The following is a 15986-nucleotide window of genomic DNA, read 5'->3' on the forward strand; positions in this document are numbered from 1 at the left end:
AGGACAGAGCTCTTTCCCTCATGATGTGTGAGGTATTCCCACAGAATCCGTCCTTCCCTTCCTTTCCTCCTGCCTACCCACAAGCCCTAGAGCTCAGGTGAATCCGCATTCAGATCAGGTCAGCACACACTGGAGGACTTGCCACGCCCGAAATGTACGAGAATAGCATGGAGCTTAGTCTTACAAACACAAGCGGTGCTTTCTAGTTTAAACGACTGTTACAGGTTGAATTGTGTCCCCCTAAAATTCTCATGTTAGAGTCCTCATCCCAAGCACGTCAGAATGTGACCTTATTTGGAGATGGGGTCTTTATGGAGGTAATCCAACCAAAGTGAGGTCACTGGGGGGCCCTCATCCAGTATGACCAGTGTCCTTATGAAAAGGTGAAATCTGGACCCAGAGACAGACACGCACAGATTGAAGATGGTGGGAACGGATGGGGAGAAGATGGCCTTCTACAAGCCGAGGAGAGAGGCTGGGAACAGCTCTCCCCTCACCCCTCAGGAGGAACGAACCCTGTGGACCCCTTGATCTCAGACTTCCAGCCATCAGAAGGGTGAGACAGTACATTTCTCTTGTTTAAGCCCCCCAGTCTGGGTGCTTTGTTTTAGCAGCCCAAGCAAGCTAACACATGACGCTTGGCCAGGAGGATCTCATATCTGTCAGCACCTCTCTGTTTGGCTTTGAGCCATACGGAAGGACGGGAAGACGGAAGGAAGAAAGGGTACAGCTGCAGCACTGCTGTATTTGCAGCCCTGGTTCCTTTGCCCCTAAGCACGAACATCCACCCGGTACTAACACTGGGGAGATTCTGAGCAATGGGGCCAACCTCATTGCCACGATGGACCTCATATTTTTTCCTCCCATGGGCACTATGTTTTGAAAGAACTTTTATCTGTAAATAATTTCATGTATTAAATGAATTTTACAATTTAAGCATGCAAAGCCTGTATCATTGCCAATTTATGATTCATGCAGAGCATTCCTGCACAGCATGAGAGAACCAGCCGAAAGGCCAGGAATCTCTGTGTTTAAAGTTGGTCCATGCTGTTTTATTGAGAGAACATAAATTTTGTCTGGCTTCCTGACAAAATGAAAAAAATTTACAAACGCATCATTTTATGTGTGCCTTTGAGGAGTCCTTTTAAGTACCACTTTGAGACTATGGAGGAATAAGGTGAAAGACTAAAACAGATGGGGTTCAAGATACATATTTATCAGAGATAAAAGCCAGGTTGCAGGGTCCTGCTAAGAATTCTGGGTAAAAATTGATTGTGGACACCGTAGCTCTGAATCAGGTAGATATACCTACCCGACCACTGCAGCTGTGGGCCCCAGAAAAAAGAGCTGAACCCCCACCTGCTGTGGGCCAGGTACTGCCAACAGGAAAAGAGCAGATTTGGACATGGCAGGTCCAGTTTATTCTTCCTAAATTCACCAATCTGATATGTGACTCTGCCTTTCTGGGGCCAAGATGCAGAGAGATGCCTGAGGTATGAGGTGCCCACGGCTCTGTACTTAGTAGGAAATCAGGCGTAGGCAAGAAGTATGTACCTCTAATTCAGGGGTCCGCACACAAAGGCCCTTGGGCCAAATCTGGCCCACTGCCTGTTTTAATAAAGTTTTATTAGAACACGGTCCCATGCTCATTCATTTAGTATTATCTATGGCTACCACCAGAGTTGAGTAGTTGCAACAGGAAACCATGTGACCTGAAAGCCTAAAACAGTGACTATCTGTCTCTTTACACAAAACGTCCGCCAACCCCTGCTCTGATAGGTTACTGCCCCTGGAAGGTAGGAATGGGCCTTTGAATGAATGAATGCAAAACAGACTTTATAAAAAAAAATTGGTACAGTTTTGATAACTGGGGTCACAGGCAAATTCAAATCCTGAAGTCTTTAGTGTCGCACAGAAGAAAATGATGTAGCAGAAATATTAACACCTGAATAAAAGAGCCTTAAAGGCTGCAAGAAAAACAAAAAGCATTTCAAAGTACATTTGTAGGATAGCCACCAATGGTAATAACATGCTCCTGGGGATTATAGGAATGAGCATTTAATCGGCTGGGGGGCTGCAGAAGCTGATTCTCTACCATGAGATCAGTTGGACCGAAGAGGATGAACTTTGTATCACAAATTTGCTAGAGGACTCAGCTGCCTCTCAGTTAACTGTGAACCCAGGCCGTACCCAAAGCTGAGAAGAAACATGGCAGAATAGCTCTTAAGTCAATTACTGTGGGGCACACTTAGTGATCGGTTAGTAGCACAGGCCAAGGAGTCTTGGGTAAAAATACTGGCTCCGTGTTACCAGCTGTGCAGACTGCCCAAGTCACAAACCCTCCGTGTCACTTTCTATGAAACGGTACCAGCTTCATGGGGCGATTAGGGGAATTAATTTAATTCATGGGTATACAGTGGCACATAGTAAACCCCATGTAAGTAGGGCTATGATTATTACCGTTTGCTTTTGTTAGTGATCATTTGAGTTCCCTTTCACTGAAGGTTAGTTTCCGGCCCGTGTCTTAGATGTCTCGCCCTTGTTTGCTGTCAGAGATTTACAGGTGAGGCAGGTAATCTGAGTGTCATTCTGGTGGCTTCTAATCTAAGGCATCTCCCCTGGAAGAGCCCAGAGTTCAGGCTTTCAATGCAGCACACTTATTTTAAGCCCCAGTAATGCCTTGGATCCTGAGACAAATTTGTCATCTAAAGCTGCCAGCTGAAATGTGATCAACTCCCATACTGCCCCCTAGGGACCTGTAGCAGCGGGGACTTTTCCTATAAAATATTGTTCCGATGGCAGCAAGGCAGATTCAGTTCAATGATGTTTTTAAATTTTTTTTTCCTTCTTCTGCCTTGTGCAACATTTCTGCCACTGAAATGGAAAAGCTAAGTCAAAGGACAATGCCCTTTTATGAAGGATTTTATTAAATTTCTCAAAGTTTAAGAGCTACATTAAAAAAAAAAAATTCTTAGGTGGTTTTAGAATATGCTTTCCCTCATGGTAAGCCGGATTGTGGATAGCTCTGTCTTGGGTGAAGCGTGGCTCAGAAAGCCTCACCCTAGCTTTAGTGAGATGAGCCCACTTTCCTTCTTGGTGTGTGGTAGAGGCAGGGAGGCGAGGGGCTGTTTCTTGACCCTCCTGATCAGGGAGTTGCCCTTCACTGAATGCAGCCAGGCACTTTGTAGATAAAATGATGCATGTTGACTGTCCAGAGATGCCCGCGTCCAGTGTATAGGACGTGTTCGTATGAGCCTGCCACCCCCCATCCCTCTGAGATGGAGCCTCTTCATCCTTAGGCACGGAGCAGTCTGCCACGCAACCTCAGCGGCTCCTAAGGGCTCTGGAGGAGCGGTAAGCTCCAGTTCTGGTGCTCCTTTACCTCTTAAAATCTAGGCAGACCCTTGCACCCACAAGCCTTACAATAAAAATGAGTGCCCGCTGAATGAAATTATGAGCACCCCCACAGACGTTTCCTTCCCCCTCCCTGCCAGTTTTTCCTCCTGTGCCTGTTTTAGTATCAACCGACTAAACATTTTACTTAGTTATCTTGCTGCTTCTTTCTTCCACTGAAGTCTGAGGACAGGGATTATCGTCGTCACAGTTCTGTCCTGAGCAGTCTCAACGGTGCCCATCTCATTGTGGGCACTTCATAAATACCGGCTGCAGTGAATGAAGGAGGTGTGCAGGAATCGGATGCAAAGTTTATTTAAACCAGGAAAAGTCACTGACAAGATTAGCCTCTTAGACTAGAGAGAGGTTCCGTTTGGCATTATCTGCTGCCTGGGTTTTGCTTGGCCTTGCTCTGTTCCTCAGGGATCAACCTTGGGAGTGGACGGTGTTGCTTCTCCTGAAGGTGGCTAGCTGCATCTTCCCTGTCCAGTGACCTGCCCTTGGAAAACTGGAGGTCTGTGGGGGCAAGGGTTGGGGCTGAATGTCTTCCTCCAGGGCAGGTGGAGCTCAGCAAGGGGAAGGTCACCCCCAGGGAGGGAGGAAGGGGTGAGGGGAGAGGCCGTGCGTGCGTCCTTCTAGCAGAAGTCCTCCATATGGACCGAAACGGCTGGAGCGGTGGGTCGTCCACTATGCGCCCATGAATGCGGTGGTGTCTAACTTTGTTTAAAAGAACATGTTCACATGCAGATCACACAGCTGCGCATAGGTGTTTGCAGCTTGCCCTTTTCATGTAACACCTTATCTCAGACATTTTTTTCAAAGTCATCCCTTTTTGAGGGGCACAGTGACACAGGAAAAGGAACAGCGTTATCCCCAATATATTTGGCCAAGTTTCAGCACCGGTGGCTCACCCTTCCTTCAGTGATGTGAATAGCTGGGGGGCGGGGGTGTGAGGGTGCTGGTGTCAATAGAAGCAGGAACAAGTACCAGGTCTCCTCTTGGCGACAAATTGCGCAGACCCCTCACTCAGAGACACCTCCAGTAGGAAATACACGTGAGATCAAAGGTGGGTAGTTTGTTCACTTCAACTCGGGGGTAAGGCGGCAGGTTCTAGGGCTCTGGTTTTGGGCAGCACTACCAGCAACAGATCCCTTAAAAGTAGTGAAAAAAACGCATTAACAAGGCTGCTTATGATAGGATTCTGATAAAATTTTCAGATTATTGGAAAAGTTACAACCATTTCCCAAACTTGTGCCCTTAGATCTAGAAACAGCATCTTTGCCACAGAGGAACCAAAGAGAAGAGCTGAGTATTGTCCTTTTAAGTGCTAACATTATGTCCTTGACAAGCCACAGTCCTTCTGAGAATGGAATTTTTAATGATGTTAGAATTAATGAAAATGTCATTAAGTTTCACATGCCGCTGGACCCCCCTGGGGAGAAGCACTAGACTCAAAAGAAGTAAAAATGCCCCTATGAATCAAAGGCAACCCTTTTGGATCACCTTGAGAATTTTCATTTTTTAAAAGTAGGTCACACACTGGTAGGCAAACAGAGCCTGAAAGCCTCCGGATGAGAGGTAACAGTACTATGCCCACTAAGAGAGGAAATGAATGCAGCCTGATCATAGCTTGATTACCGTTTCAGTTCAGGTGGGCTGGGATGTGCTCTGGAAGCAAACAGACCCTGAACCCTGAGAGTCTTAACGAGTGGTGTATCAGAGCCTGCTCATACATTTTAGCATTTTGTTTGAACTCTGCATTCGTTTGGAAGCCTGAAATCAGGCACGGTGAGACTTTTTCTACTGCGGAAATCAGCAAATGCTGCAAGTCAGGTCTTTTTTGTCCAGAGAGCAGCTTGTTAACATAAGCACACCACTGGCCTTGTGCATATAAACGTAACATAATGGAAGAGTGTTTCTTTCTTCATGTGTGTTTCTCCTGCCCAGTAACTTGGGAAACCAGGCTCTTCCTTTTTAGTGGTTCCTAGATGTGCAGATCTTTGGGACCCTGCAGTCCTGCATTGGACCCTCTGAACTCGCTAGAGCCAGGCGAGAGCATGGAGGACACATGAGAGCTCTTATGGACCACCACCTAGAAGGTGATGCTTGCTGGTTTCCCCCACAGTTCCTTGCCAGAGCTTGTCACCTGGCCCCAGCCTAATTGTGATGGCACCTGGTGATTGCGGTCTTCTGTTTATTCTTGAAGAGAAAGTGTGTTCAGTGAGCACATAACATTACCCCTGCCCGAGTACCACGGTAAAAATGTATTAATTTCCTTTTTCTTATTACCTCGTTTGAATGGACAATGAACAGTGCATTTGTATTTAAACGATCTGAAAGAGAGGAGGAAAGAAAGGACTCAGGTCCCGGTTTGCTGGAGCTCTTACTCCTGTTATTGGTGTGAGAGGGTGTGTAACCTCCCTGGGGGGAACTGGGCATAGTAGAAGTGCGGGACCCGCAGATGCACCCTTGTAGGCTGGAGGCGGTAGAAGCCAGGACTTCCTCAGGTACCTGCTTGCTTTAGGCATGAGAAACAGGGTTATGCCGCAGTCACCAACAGCCTCCAAAGTCTCAATGCCCCAAATAAGGCTTATTTCTCACGTTAAAAGTCCAACGGGGATCCGAGGGATGGCTCGGTCCACGAGAGTCACTCAGCAACCGCCAAGGGAGCTGCTAACACTCACAGGAAGCTTCAGGGGTCCCCACAGGCTTCTGCCTGGTGTCCCATGTCACCCCCCACTCATAGTTCATTGCTGAGAACTGGCCACTTGGCTTCAGTCGCCCAAAGGAGCAGAGGAAATTAACCCCCTGTGGAGTCAGGAGTAGAGCAGAACTGAATATTGGTGATGTCGAACTACCCGGTTGTCTGGGCTGAATGGTCTACTGACTCCGTTTACTTGGAGCAGAGTGCGTCATCTCCATTCTTTCCACTGTTCAAAAGATGGCTCTTGCTCGCTGCCAAGTGTGTGCGTTGGAGCTGCCATAATAAGGTACCACAGACCAGGGGCTTAGGCAACAGAAACTTACCGTCTCCTCGTTCTGGAGGCCAGATCAAGGTGTTGGCAGGGTTGGTTCCTTTGGAGGCTGTGAGGGAGAGTCTGCTCCAGCCGCTCCCCTTCAGCTGTGGATGGCCCTCTTCTCTTTGTGTCTCCTCACATCATCTCTCTCTGCATGTCTCTGTCAGTTTCTGAACCTTTTTAAATAAGGCCACCCGTGCTCTTGGATGAGGGGCCCAACCCTACCCTGGTATGACCTCACCTTAACTAACTACATCCTCAGCATCCTTACTTCTAAATCACCTTCTGAGATCCTGGGGGTTAGGACTTCAACGTATGAATTCTTTTGTGGATGCAATTCAACCCGTAACACACAGGGAGGGGGCTTCCCTGGGGCTCCAGCCATCGGGATGCGGGGCAGCCTCTCCCGTGCTGACTGCAGCCACATGGACTTCCTGCCCGACCCAGGCAGGTGCGGATTCTTCCTCTCTGGTGCCACTGTACTTTGTGCATACCTCTGCTGCTCCATGGGCATTACCTTGAATTGTTTAATTAATGAGTTTATTTCCATTTTCAGCCTGCGGTCTCCTGTAAGATGGGGACACCCTATTTTTGTCCTGGAGCCGAGCTGGGTGCCTTGTCTGATGGTTAGAGCAATGTACTTTGGAGGTTGAAACGTGAAGGTCTCCACTCTTACGGCGTCAGCCCAGGGCCACAGAGGGGTTATTTGTGGTGGTAGGAGTACGGGTCACCTTGGGGGAACTGAAGGCAAGTGATCAGACACCACGCCCAGAACGAGACCATGCTACATTTTAACAATACTCAAAATGCAAAGGGAGATCACCAGAGAGAAAATAAATGGGCTCATTTTGCTTTGTTTTTTAAAAGCAATGATACGCGTGAGAGAGGCAGTCTCTTGCGAGATTTTAATAGCAAAACACCAGTAAACCTAGAAGCTCTGTTTTGTGATAGTGTCTAAATCCAGATTGTTTTTTTTTTTTTTAGATTTTATTTATTTATTTGAGAGAGAGAATGAGAGATAGAGAGCACGAGAGGGAAGAGGGTCAGAGGGAGAAGCAGACTCCCCGCTGAGCAGGGAGCCCGATGTGGGACTCGATCCCGGGACTCCAGGATCATGACCTGAGCTGAAGGCAGTCGCTTAACCAACTGAGCCACCCAGGCGCCCCAGATTGGTTTTTATTAACGCGATTTTGCTTCAAACCATGAGGGGATGAAAGACAAAAAGAAAGAAGAAAGATTAATAATTAACATCCAAGAAAAGACAGATTTTCGGTCTGATTAGGTGTTGGAAATGGACAGTCACATTGCTAAGTGAGGCTGCTGGACTGATGAGGGACTTCCCCCCCCATTCATTGTACTCTGGAAAGTGGTAAATATGCAAAATCCCTGCACAGCAGAGAGACCCTGTTCACACCCTGCGGGTGCAGTGAGATCCCTCATAAAGACTGCTCTAGCATATGGCAAGATATGTAGGCGCTCCGTAACTAACCCTCCTTCTCATGTGCTACTGCGGCTTGTCTTTTTCTTTTTCAAAGATTTTATTCATTGACTGATTGACTGGGGAGCAGGTCTTTCTGTTGCAGACTCCCAGAAACACACCCACTTCACAGGGTCAGCCAGGCCAGAGGGATTCTGGCGACAATGGGACATCTAGATTATGACCACGAGCCCAGCTTAAATCCCTGTAAGGGGATGGTGTGGGGGCGACGGGGTATTTAGCTGCTGTCCGGGTCGGCCTGCTGGGCTCAGCTGGGCCGGGCCACGAGCTCTGCTCTCAACCCCAAAGGAAGGGTCTGCATCGTGGTGCCTCACAGAGGCCGGCATTCCCACCTTTGGGGGAAGTGGGTGGTGTACTTGAGCCTCTCTTGTGTCACTGCAGGGCCCTCTGGCCTGGTGGCTTCCCAAAAAAAGGCTAGCTGCAAGGTGTGTTGAACCTCTCCAGGCTAGAAGCAAGCACCCAGCCAATGCCCCCAGCTTCTGCGGACATCCTACCTCCTACACACTGTATGTTCAAGATACTGAGATTTCTCCTTCCTTCCTACAGGCTTTAAAAGAAGTCTTAATTTTATTTGATTATCAGATGTCTGATTTTTATATAACCAAAGTGATTGATATTTTCTTTGTGACATTTTCCCCAATACTTTTATGCGTAGGAGGTCCCTTATGGATTTTCTTTCCACTTGTTTTTCTAATCCATCCAGAATTGACTTCTGATGATAAATGTGCCATGAAGATCCAAGTTTATTGTTTTTCCCAAATAGCTAGCTGATTTTTACAGTACCCAAAGTGGAATAAGGTATCACCACCCCACCGATTTGGGCTTTCTGTTTTTTAACCCGGGGTGTATGAGCTATACTATAGGTGGTATTCAGGACAGGTGAAGGCCAGGGCCAGCCAACCCAGTGCATGAACAGACCAAGGAGCCCAGGAGGTGACAGAGGACAGTGCCAACAAGAAGCTCCTGCAAGGTGACCTCATTATATGGCCATCGGGGCACAGACTCCAAAGCCACGGCTCCTGCCTAAGTCACTTGGAATGACTCTGAACTTAGGCAAAGCAGGTGAATAAGTGCCACAGGCATGCTGCCATTGGAATTCTTAGGAACCTAAAATAATCCTAAAAACTCGCCTTGTTTTCCTTACTAGATGGTTAATTGCACCAGGAAGGTGGCCATGTGTCTGAGCAATCTTCCCGACTACCCCAGCAGGAGTGGCACACCTGGCACAGGACAGATGACCCGTGAGGGATTTGCCAAGGCGGGGTTGAAGCCACATCACCCTCTGCCATTTCCATTGCTACCAGCCGCGCTGAGCCCCGCAGTCGGCGAGAATGGGCGGTCCACTTTTCCCAGCAGACCAAACCCATGCCATGCATCCTGTTCACTGTTTAGCTTCTACCCCCGCGGTCCTGCAGTTGGAGGAAATATTTCTAGCATTACTTCCCTGGGCAAACAAGCAAGCGAGCGGGCACAGGCAGACGCCCTGTGACCCCAAATACCGGCGAGACAGTGAGTCTCGGTTTACTGCTGGAGGATCCAGAGCAGTGGGCCCTTGGCTGGAGGAACATAAAGGACCGTCCTGACTTACATGTGACGATTATAGATGAGCTAACACATGGATGTCTTTTCCTTTTACTAGGTACCAGATAAAGCAAATTAATTTTTGTATCAAGAGAAATTTGGGATGAAAAAAATGGAGATACTTCAGATGAAAGCTGTTTATGGGATAATTTTCTAATACATTAAAGGTTTGCGTGTGCACGTATTTTTATATCTGATGTCTGTGCATATATTATAAATGTACATATATTATATATCAAATATATATATCCATGCATTGTGAATGACATTGGGTAGAGCTACCACATCTGATTAAAGGAAATAGTTCTGTGTCTTCGGAGAGGGATTTGTACTAGGTGCCCACCCACCTATTGGCAGCAACTTACAGATACTTCTGTTTGGTTATATTGTCTCAGTGTTCAGTTATGGTTAATTTTTTAAAGCAGTACAAGCTTACTGCAGAAAATCTGAGAAATATGAGAAAGGCGGAAATGAAGGAGAAAAACATATATATATTGAGTGGATTACTCTTATTTTAAGGTTGTGGGCTAGTGGTAGAGTCAGAGATCGGGAGGGTCAAGTGCCTTGGCCAAGGAGGGGTCTGTAGGAGGTGCAGAAAAGAGCCGCGGGGACCTGCTCTGGTCGTCCAGGGTCTGTCCTGGGGTGATCTTCCCGAGCACACACTCAGCGCAGACGGGAAACTGCACATCTCCACTGTCCATCAGGGAGAAGCCTGGCTTCCAAGCTCCACGAGGATTTGCGCGGCCCGGCCGTCCAGGGAGCCCATGCCTGGCTTTCTCTTTTTATTCCCAGACAGGAGTCATTTCCTTGTACGACTGTGTTTTTAACAAGAGCCCAGGCTACGATCAGAAACTTCACCGAGACGACAGAGAACATGCAAAAAGCCTGGGACTTCATGTGAACGAGGAGGTAATGTGAAGACCGGCTGCTGACCCAGTGCGAACAGATGAGCTGTGAGCGTGTGCATCTCTCTTTGCCAGCGTGCTGTGCTGACTCTCGCGGGTGGCCCTCCTCCTTGCCGCCCCCGGGGCTGGACTCAGCCGCTTCCAGCTCCCTCTCTTCTCCTTCTGTGTATTTGTTTCTGTGACTCTGTGGTTTCGTTTAGTTAACAGCTTAATCAAGGCAAAACTAAGAGGTCTTTTCAGCAGATAAAGCAGGTTTTTGCTTCACTTCTGAGTCCTGGCCGCCCTGGTTCTCCCACGGACCCTGGGAGAATAACAAGAATAGGCTCCCTAATTTAGGTACCGGCCTCCAACCTCCACGTATGGGGCAGTTCCTCCTTTGGGTGTGCGCGGCTTTCTGGAAGGGGCTCGGCCTGAGGTCAGCTGCACAGCTGTGTGAGCAACAGAGGAGCAAAACTCCCAGGCCCCAGGGAGGGGAGGTCGGCGCCACGGCAGGTGGGTGCCAGGAGGCGGGCGTCTCCTTAGGGGTGAGACCCTCCTGGTGACTTCCTGCACTTGGGACACGGTCTCCACGGAGTCTGATCTGAGGACAGCATGGCTATTAAGAGCCAGGTGCTGAGTAACTATCATCATCTTTTCTACAAGGCACAGGAATCGGAATGTAAGAGCCTCTGCTGGGATTTCTTTCTTGGTCAGCGGATTTTTGCCTGTGGCTGCTATTGTTAAGAATGCTGGGGGCGCCTGGGTGGCTCAGTCCTTAAGCTTCTTCCTTCGGCTCAGGTCATGGGCCCAGGGTCCTGGGATCGAGCCCCGCGTCGGGCTCCCTGCTCTGCGGGGAGTCTGCAGCTCCCTCTCCCACCCCCCCCCCCCCCGCTTGTGTTCCCTCTTTCGCTGTGTCTCTCTCTGTCAAATACATAAGTAAAATATACAAGAAAAAATAATGTTGCCATGTCACTTCCAGGCAAACTTTATTTCGATGGGAAGTTAAGTGGTGAACTATGAGGTATAACTACTTAAGTCACAGACATTAGGTGTCTTCCTATTGTTTTTGTTTATGTGAGTTCATTCCAAGTTGGCAGTGACTTGGCTAGCGCTTTCCTGTCGTAAGAACACCTGTATCGCGCCCCACATTCTGAGTGCCTCCCATGTGCACTGAGCACAGAGGGGGGAGAAGAAAGTCCCTGTCCTCTTAGAGCCGACGTTCCTACGAGGAAATAGAAAAATATACGTCCTATACGTAGGGAACTGAATTCCAGGTCGTGGTAAGGGGTGTGCAGAGAAATAAAGCCTTTTAAGGGGCACAGGGAAAGTGAGAGGAGATTGGGGAGCTGGGGAGGGAAGGGGGTCGGGAGATGAGGGGGGCTGGGAAGGTGGGGGGTCAGGGGAGATGGGGTGCTGGGAAAATGGAGGGGCAGGGAGACGGTAAGGTGGGGGGCAGGCAGGACGACAGCGGGAGGGCGGGGGGGGGAGAGGAACACCATCTGAAGTGAGGGGGGGAGAGGGCGCCTGGTGCCGGTGCAAGCTCTTTGCCTTTCCTCTGAGTGACATGAAGGACTTGGGGGCCATGATGGGCTCGGAGGGACAGGGTGTGACACAGTTTGGGCGCCGCCCCCCCCCCGGGGGCATTAAGAAGCACGGCCGGAGCAGGTTGCAGGTGTGCGGTGTGCCAGGCAGGGAGGGCTTCCAGGACACAAGGTAGGTCATGTGACCCGGGAGGTGCGAGCTGACCCCGTGTTCTGGTGACCCCGGACAGGAGCGTCAGCGGCCTGTGGGAGTGCTGATGTCCTCGGTCTATGGGAGGCGCATACACCAGCCCGTGGAGCCCCTGAACCGGGACCACAGCCGAGCCAACCACGTGAAGGCTGACTTCTACAGGAAGAACAACATCCCCAGCATCAAGACGCCTGGCTTTGGACACATTTCTCCAGCCTGACGCCCCTGCTGTGGCCTGGACCGAGGGGTGGCACAATCGGGCAGTGCCGGGGCCTTATGTCCCCCCCTCCCCCCGCTTCACTGGGGTCAGGGAGCTGGCCTGAAGCTGCTTGCGCCTGGACAGTGGGGGGTCGGGCCTGGGAGCCCCTTTTCCTCATGTGGCCGTGGTGAAGACCCTGGCCAAAGGCCTTTACTACCTGTGATGAACATCTCCGTGGGACCATGTCAGCTGAAATGATGCCGGAGACTGATCCATTGTGAGCACTTGAATAAAAGGAAAAGTGTTCCCACTTGACCACGGGTCTGGTGATTCTGTTCACCGTTTCTCTGGTTTGCTGGGCTCCGGGGGGCGCTCCCGGGAGGGGCGTGCACACCCTTTCTCACCAGCTGTGGAAACCAGGGCTGCCTGAGTCTTCCTTCCTTCAGGAGGAGATATAATGCTATCTCCTTTTGGAATAATTGAGCTGTAGATCCTACAACACCCCCACCCCCCCCCCGGCGGACTGAGCTGTAAATAACACAAGATTGCACAGTTGAGGACAAAAGCCTGGTAGGGATGGGTGGCCTCTGTGGCCAGTACTGCCGCTGTCCCTCCTCGCCTCAGGTCCTGGGAAGAGATTGGGCGTTGGTGTAAAATTCTGGCTCCTGCCCTTCCCGGCAGCAGGGGCACAGAGCCCATCATTTCACTGATCGGAGCCCACCTTTCCCTCTCTTCAAGTGGGAGTTCCAAACTGTGAGGAGTGTGCGTGGGACTCAGTGGTCCAAATGCAGGCACGAGAGCCTAGGACAGTTCGTGTGAATAGTTTTCATTTTGGAAACACCTGCTTCTCACCCAAGTTGGAAATGTTTATTTTGGAGATAATTTGAAACTTATTCAAGTATTAAGATATCGGCTGTATTGTTAATGACTCGGTCTCTTGAAAGAAATCATCCCTCGCCTATCACAATTACATTTCCCACAGCTTAGTGGTTAATGAGCAGGTGATCTAATTAATTTTACTGCTGATTTCCCCATGGCTGGTTTTATTGTTTTGATTCTCTAAGGACAAATGACACTGACTTATTGACAATTTCAAGGCCAAGGGACCCCCTACGTATTTTATTCTTTTGAAAATTTTTTTGTTTTCACTTGTAGGTGCCTTTTATTATTTTTCCTCCCAAACACATAGCTGTAGTTTATTTGGGATGCCTTTGGGTACCTTAAGCTGTATTTTATAATAATATAATAGAAAAATATATCAAGTTTGGATTATGGAAATCTTTATCAATTACTCTTTCTTCAGTTTTGACTACCATGCAGGACAAGGCATCTCTAAGAAATGCCTTCATCTGAAAGTGACTACAATAAATCTATGTCAAACTAAATTATTTTCAGTTACTTTAAGTCAGATCTTACTCCCTTAACCTTCTACTTTTAAAAAGCAGGGCCTGAATTGGACAAGGTTTTGAAAGGTCTCCTGTTTGTTAGGCATCAGGGGAAAATTAAAATGTATTTCTGTTGGCATCTTGACTTCTACAGCTTAAAGCCAATGAGGGCCCAGTCAGTCGCCTTATAAAAGAGAAACATAATAAAAGAATTTGTTTCGATGTATCCAATCTCCATGGTTAGTCTATCTTTCTTGGAAGGCAGAGTGGTGGCTGTCCTTAAGAAAGCATAACGGGCGCCTGGGTGGCTCAGTTGGTTAAGCGACTGCCTTCGGCTCAGGTCATGATCCCGGGGTCCTGGGATCAAGTCCCACATCGGGCTCCCGGCTCAGCGGGGAGCCTGCTTCTCCCTCTGACCTTCTCCCCTCTCATACTGTTTCTCTCTCTCTCTCTCAAATAAATAAATAAAAATCTTTAAAAAAAAAAAAGAAAAAGAAAGCATAACGAGCTGGGGACAAAGGGCAATGTGGAGGATTTGGGACAAGGCAGACATTTCTAAACAGATGTAGGAAACGCAGCAGGTTTAATGGGACTACATGCAAGGCATTTTCCTGAGAGAGGGCTTTCTGCAAGACTCGAAGGTTGAGAACGTTGAGGAGAGATGCTTGCTTGCTGCCAATGTCGCTGGGCTGCCCGGCCGTCTGCATGGTTTGCTCACAGGCATGTATGTAGCTCCAGAGCTTATGAAGCCTTGACCAGGAGGCACGCTTTCAGCTTTAGGGAGCAGGCTGTTTTGCATTCTAGGCTCGTCTTGGTCACTGATCGCTGGGAAGCTCTAAACAAGCCCCTGGTCCTCTCTGCACCCGTTTTCTCATTTGGAAAGCACAGCGGGGCTCAGACTGGGGACTGGAGTCCCCTGGAGAATGTGTTCCCTAAACACAGTGCGTGTGCTGGGCCCCACCACCAGGACTTCTGACTTGGCGGGTCTGGGTTGGGGCCTGGAAAAGTACAGGTCCCCAGGGGTTGCTGCTGCCGCTCGTTGGGGCCCATACTTTGAGCAATCCGTGTGTGCGCAGACCTTTGCGAGGTGGACTCTGATAATGACTTTGATTGCTTTATAAAGTGTCTTGTTTGGTAAGCCTGGCAATATTGGGAAAAAACAAGTCTCCTTTTGAGTTTTCACCAAACTCAGCACATCCTTAGTGGGGGCAGACAGCCATGCTTAAGCACGCTTGGCAAGTCACTCAACTGTGAGTGTCCGCTAAGGGGAGGTGACATAAAGCAGCTTGGGATAAGTGCTGCAGACTCTCAGGGAGGAAGGACCCACGGGGTACAGCTGCCAACTGTGGTTACGAATGATACAGAAGGCCATTCTCAAGTCATTGAAACCCCAGGCCTTCCTAGTCCGGATCTCCATTAGAGCAAAGACAGAAGCCATTACACTAGCTTTCTTCCTTTGGTCACCTTTATGAGAATTAAGTGTATCAAGGCCAATGCTGAGATGCAATTATAGAATCAAAATATTCCTGACTGAGGCAGGCAATGGACCAAGTCATGCTGTATTCCCACTTGGGTGACGGAGGCCAGTTACTAGGTTCAAGAAGTGCTTTCACCTGAGTCTGAGTCAAAATCCTGGCATGGAGGCTCTGGGTAGCTGCCAGGCTCTCTCACAGTCTTTAGCTCTTTCACTCAGACCCGATCCCATAAGCTATCAACGAGGATACACCCCTAAGAGAAATTAAGAGATATGTTCAGTCACACAGTCAATAAATGGTCAGTCCGGAATCAAACGAGGGCTCGTGCTCCGGGTCTGAGTTCCCAGGAACAAGCTGTTCCTGACAGATCGGGGTCCCCCACGGCTCACAGACGCCTGCCCTGAGCTGGGAGGAGAAGCCGGGCGTGCATCTGTCGTTTTGCTTTTGAACATCAGATTATGCATGATTGCTCTATTTTTCACCCTTTGACAAAGTACGATTTCTTTATGCGAAGGAAAAGCCCCAAAACTCTAGAGTTGGATTTACATGAGCAAAATCTCCCAAGTCTTCTCTCTTCAAGAATGTGTAACATTGGCTCTGTGCCTTCTTAAGCCTCCTCAGACTAACAGGCATCTTACGGGGCCTGGCAGCTTCTTCCGGTGAGTCCAAACTATTGTGTTGGCTGCTGATGTAAACAGTCAGTGCCAAATTATTCTCCCGCAGCCTGCTCCTGATGGTTGTACCAAAGCATTAAGGCAGACCAGAGAACTCGGACAGAGAGAGAGGGTGTTGCTGCTGGTAGAGGATCCTTTCACTGTTAAAA

At 48.9% G+C, this 15986-nt stretch overlaps 1 protein-coding gene across 1 annotated transcript in view; it reads left to right on the top strand.

The window, feature by feature from the left end:
• CFAP90 (cilia and flagella associated protein 90) overlaps positions 1-12618 on the top strand; it is a 14323-nt gene extending 1705 nt beyond the window's left edge. The window contains exons 2-3 of the mRNA XM_025866689.2: positions 10282-10398; positions 12145-12618. Of these exons, the coding sequence (XP_025722474.1) occupies positions 10282-10398; positions 12145-12324 (297 nt within the window). The 3' untranslated portion in view covers positions 12325-12618. The remainder of the gene's footprint in view (positions 1-10281; positions 10399-12144) is intronic.
• The last annotated feature ends 3368 nt before the right edge of the window (positions 12619-15986 follow it).

This window comes from Callorhinus ursinus, unplaced genomic scaffold, assembly GCF_003265705.2.
Source record: "Callorhinus ursinus isolate GAN/ISIS: 27379988/994484 unplaced genomic scaffold, GSC_fseal_2.0 scaffold3, whole genome shotgun sequence".
NCBI lineage: Eukaryota > Metazoa > Chordata > Mammalia > Carnivora > Otariidae > Callorhinus > Callorhinus ursinus.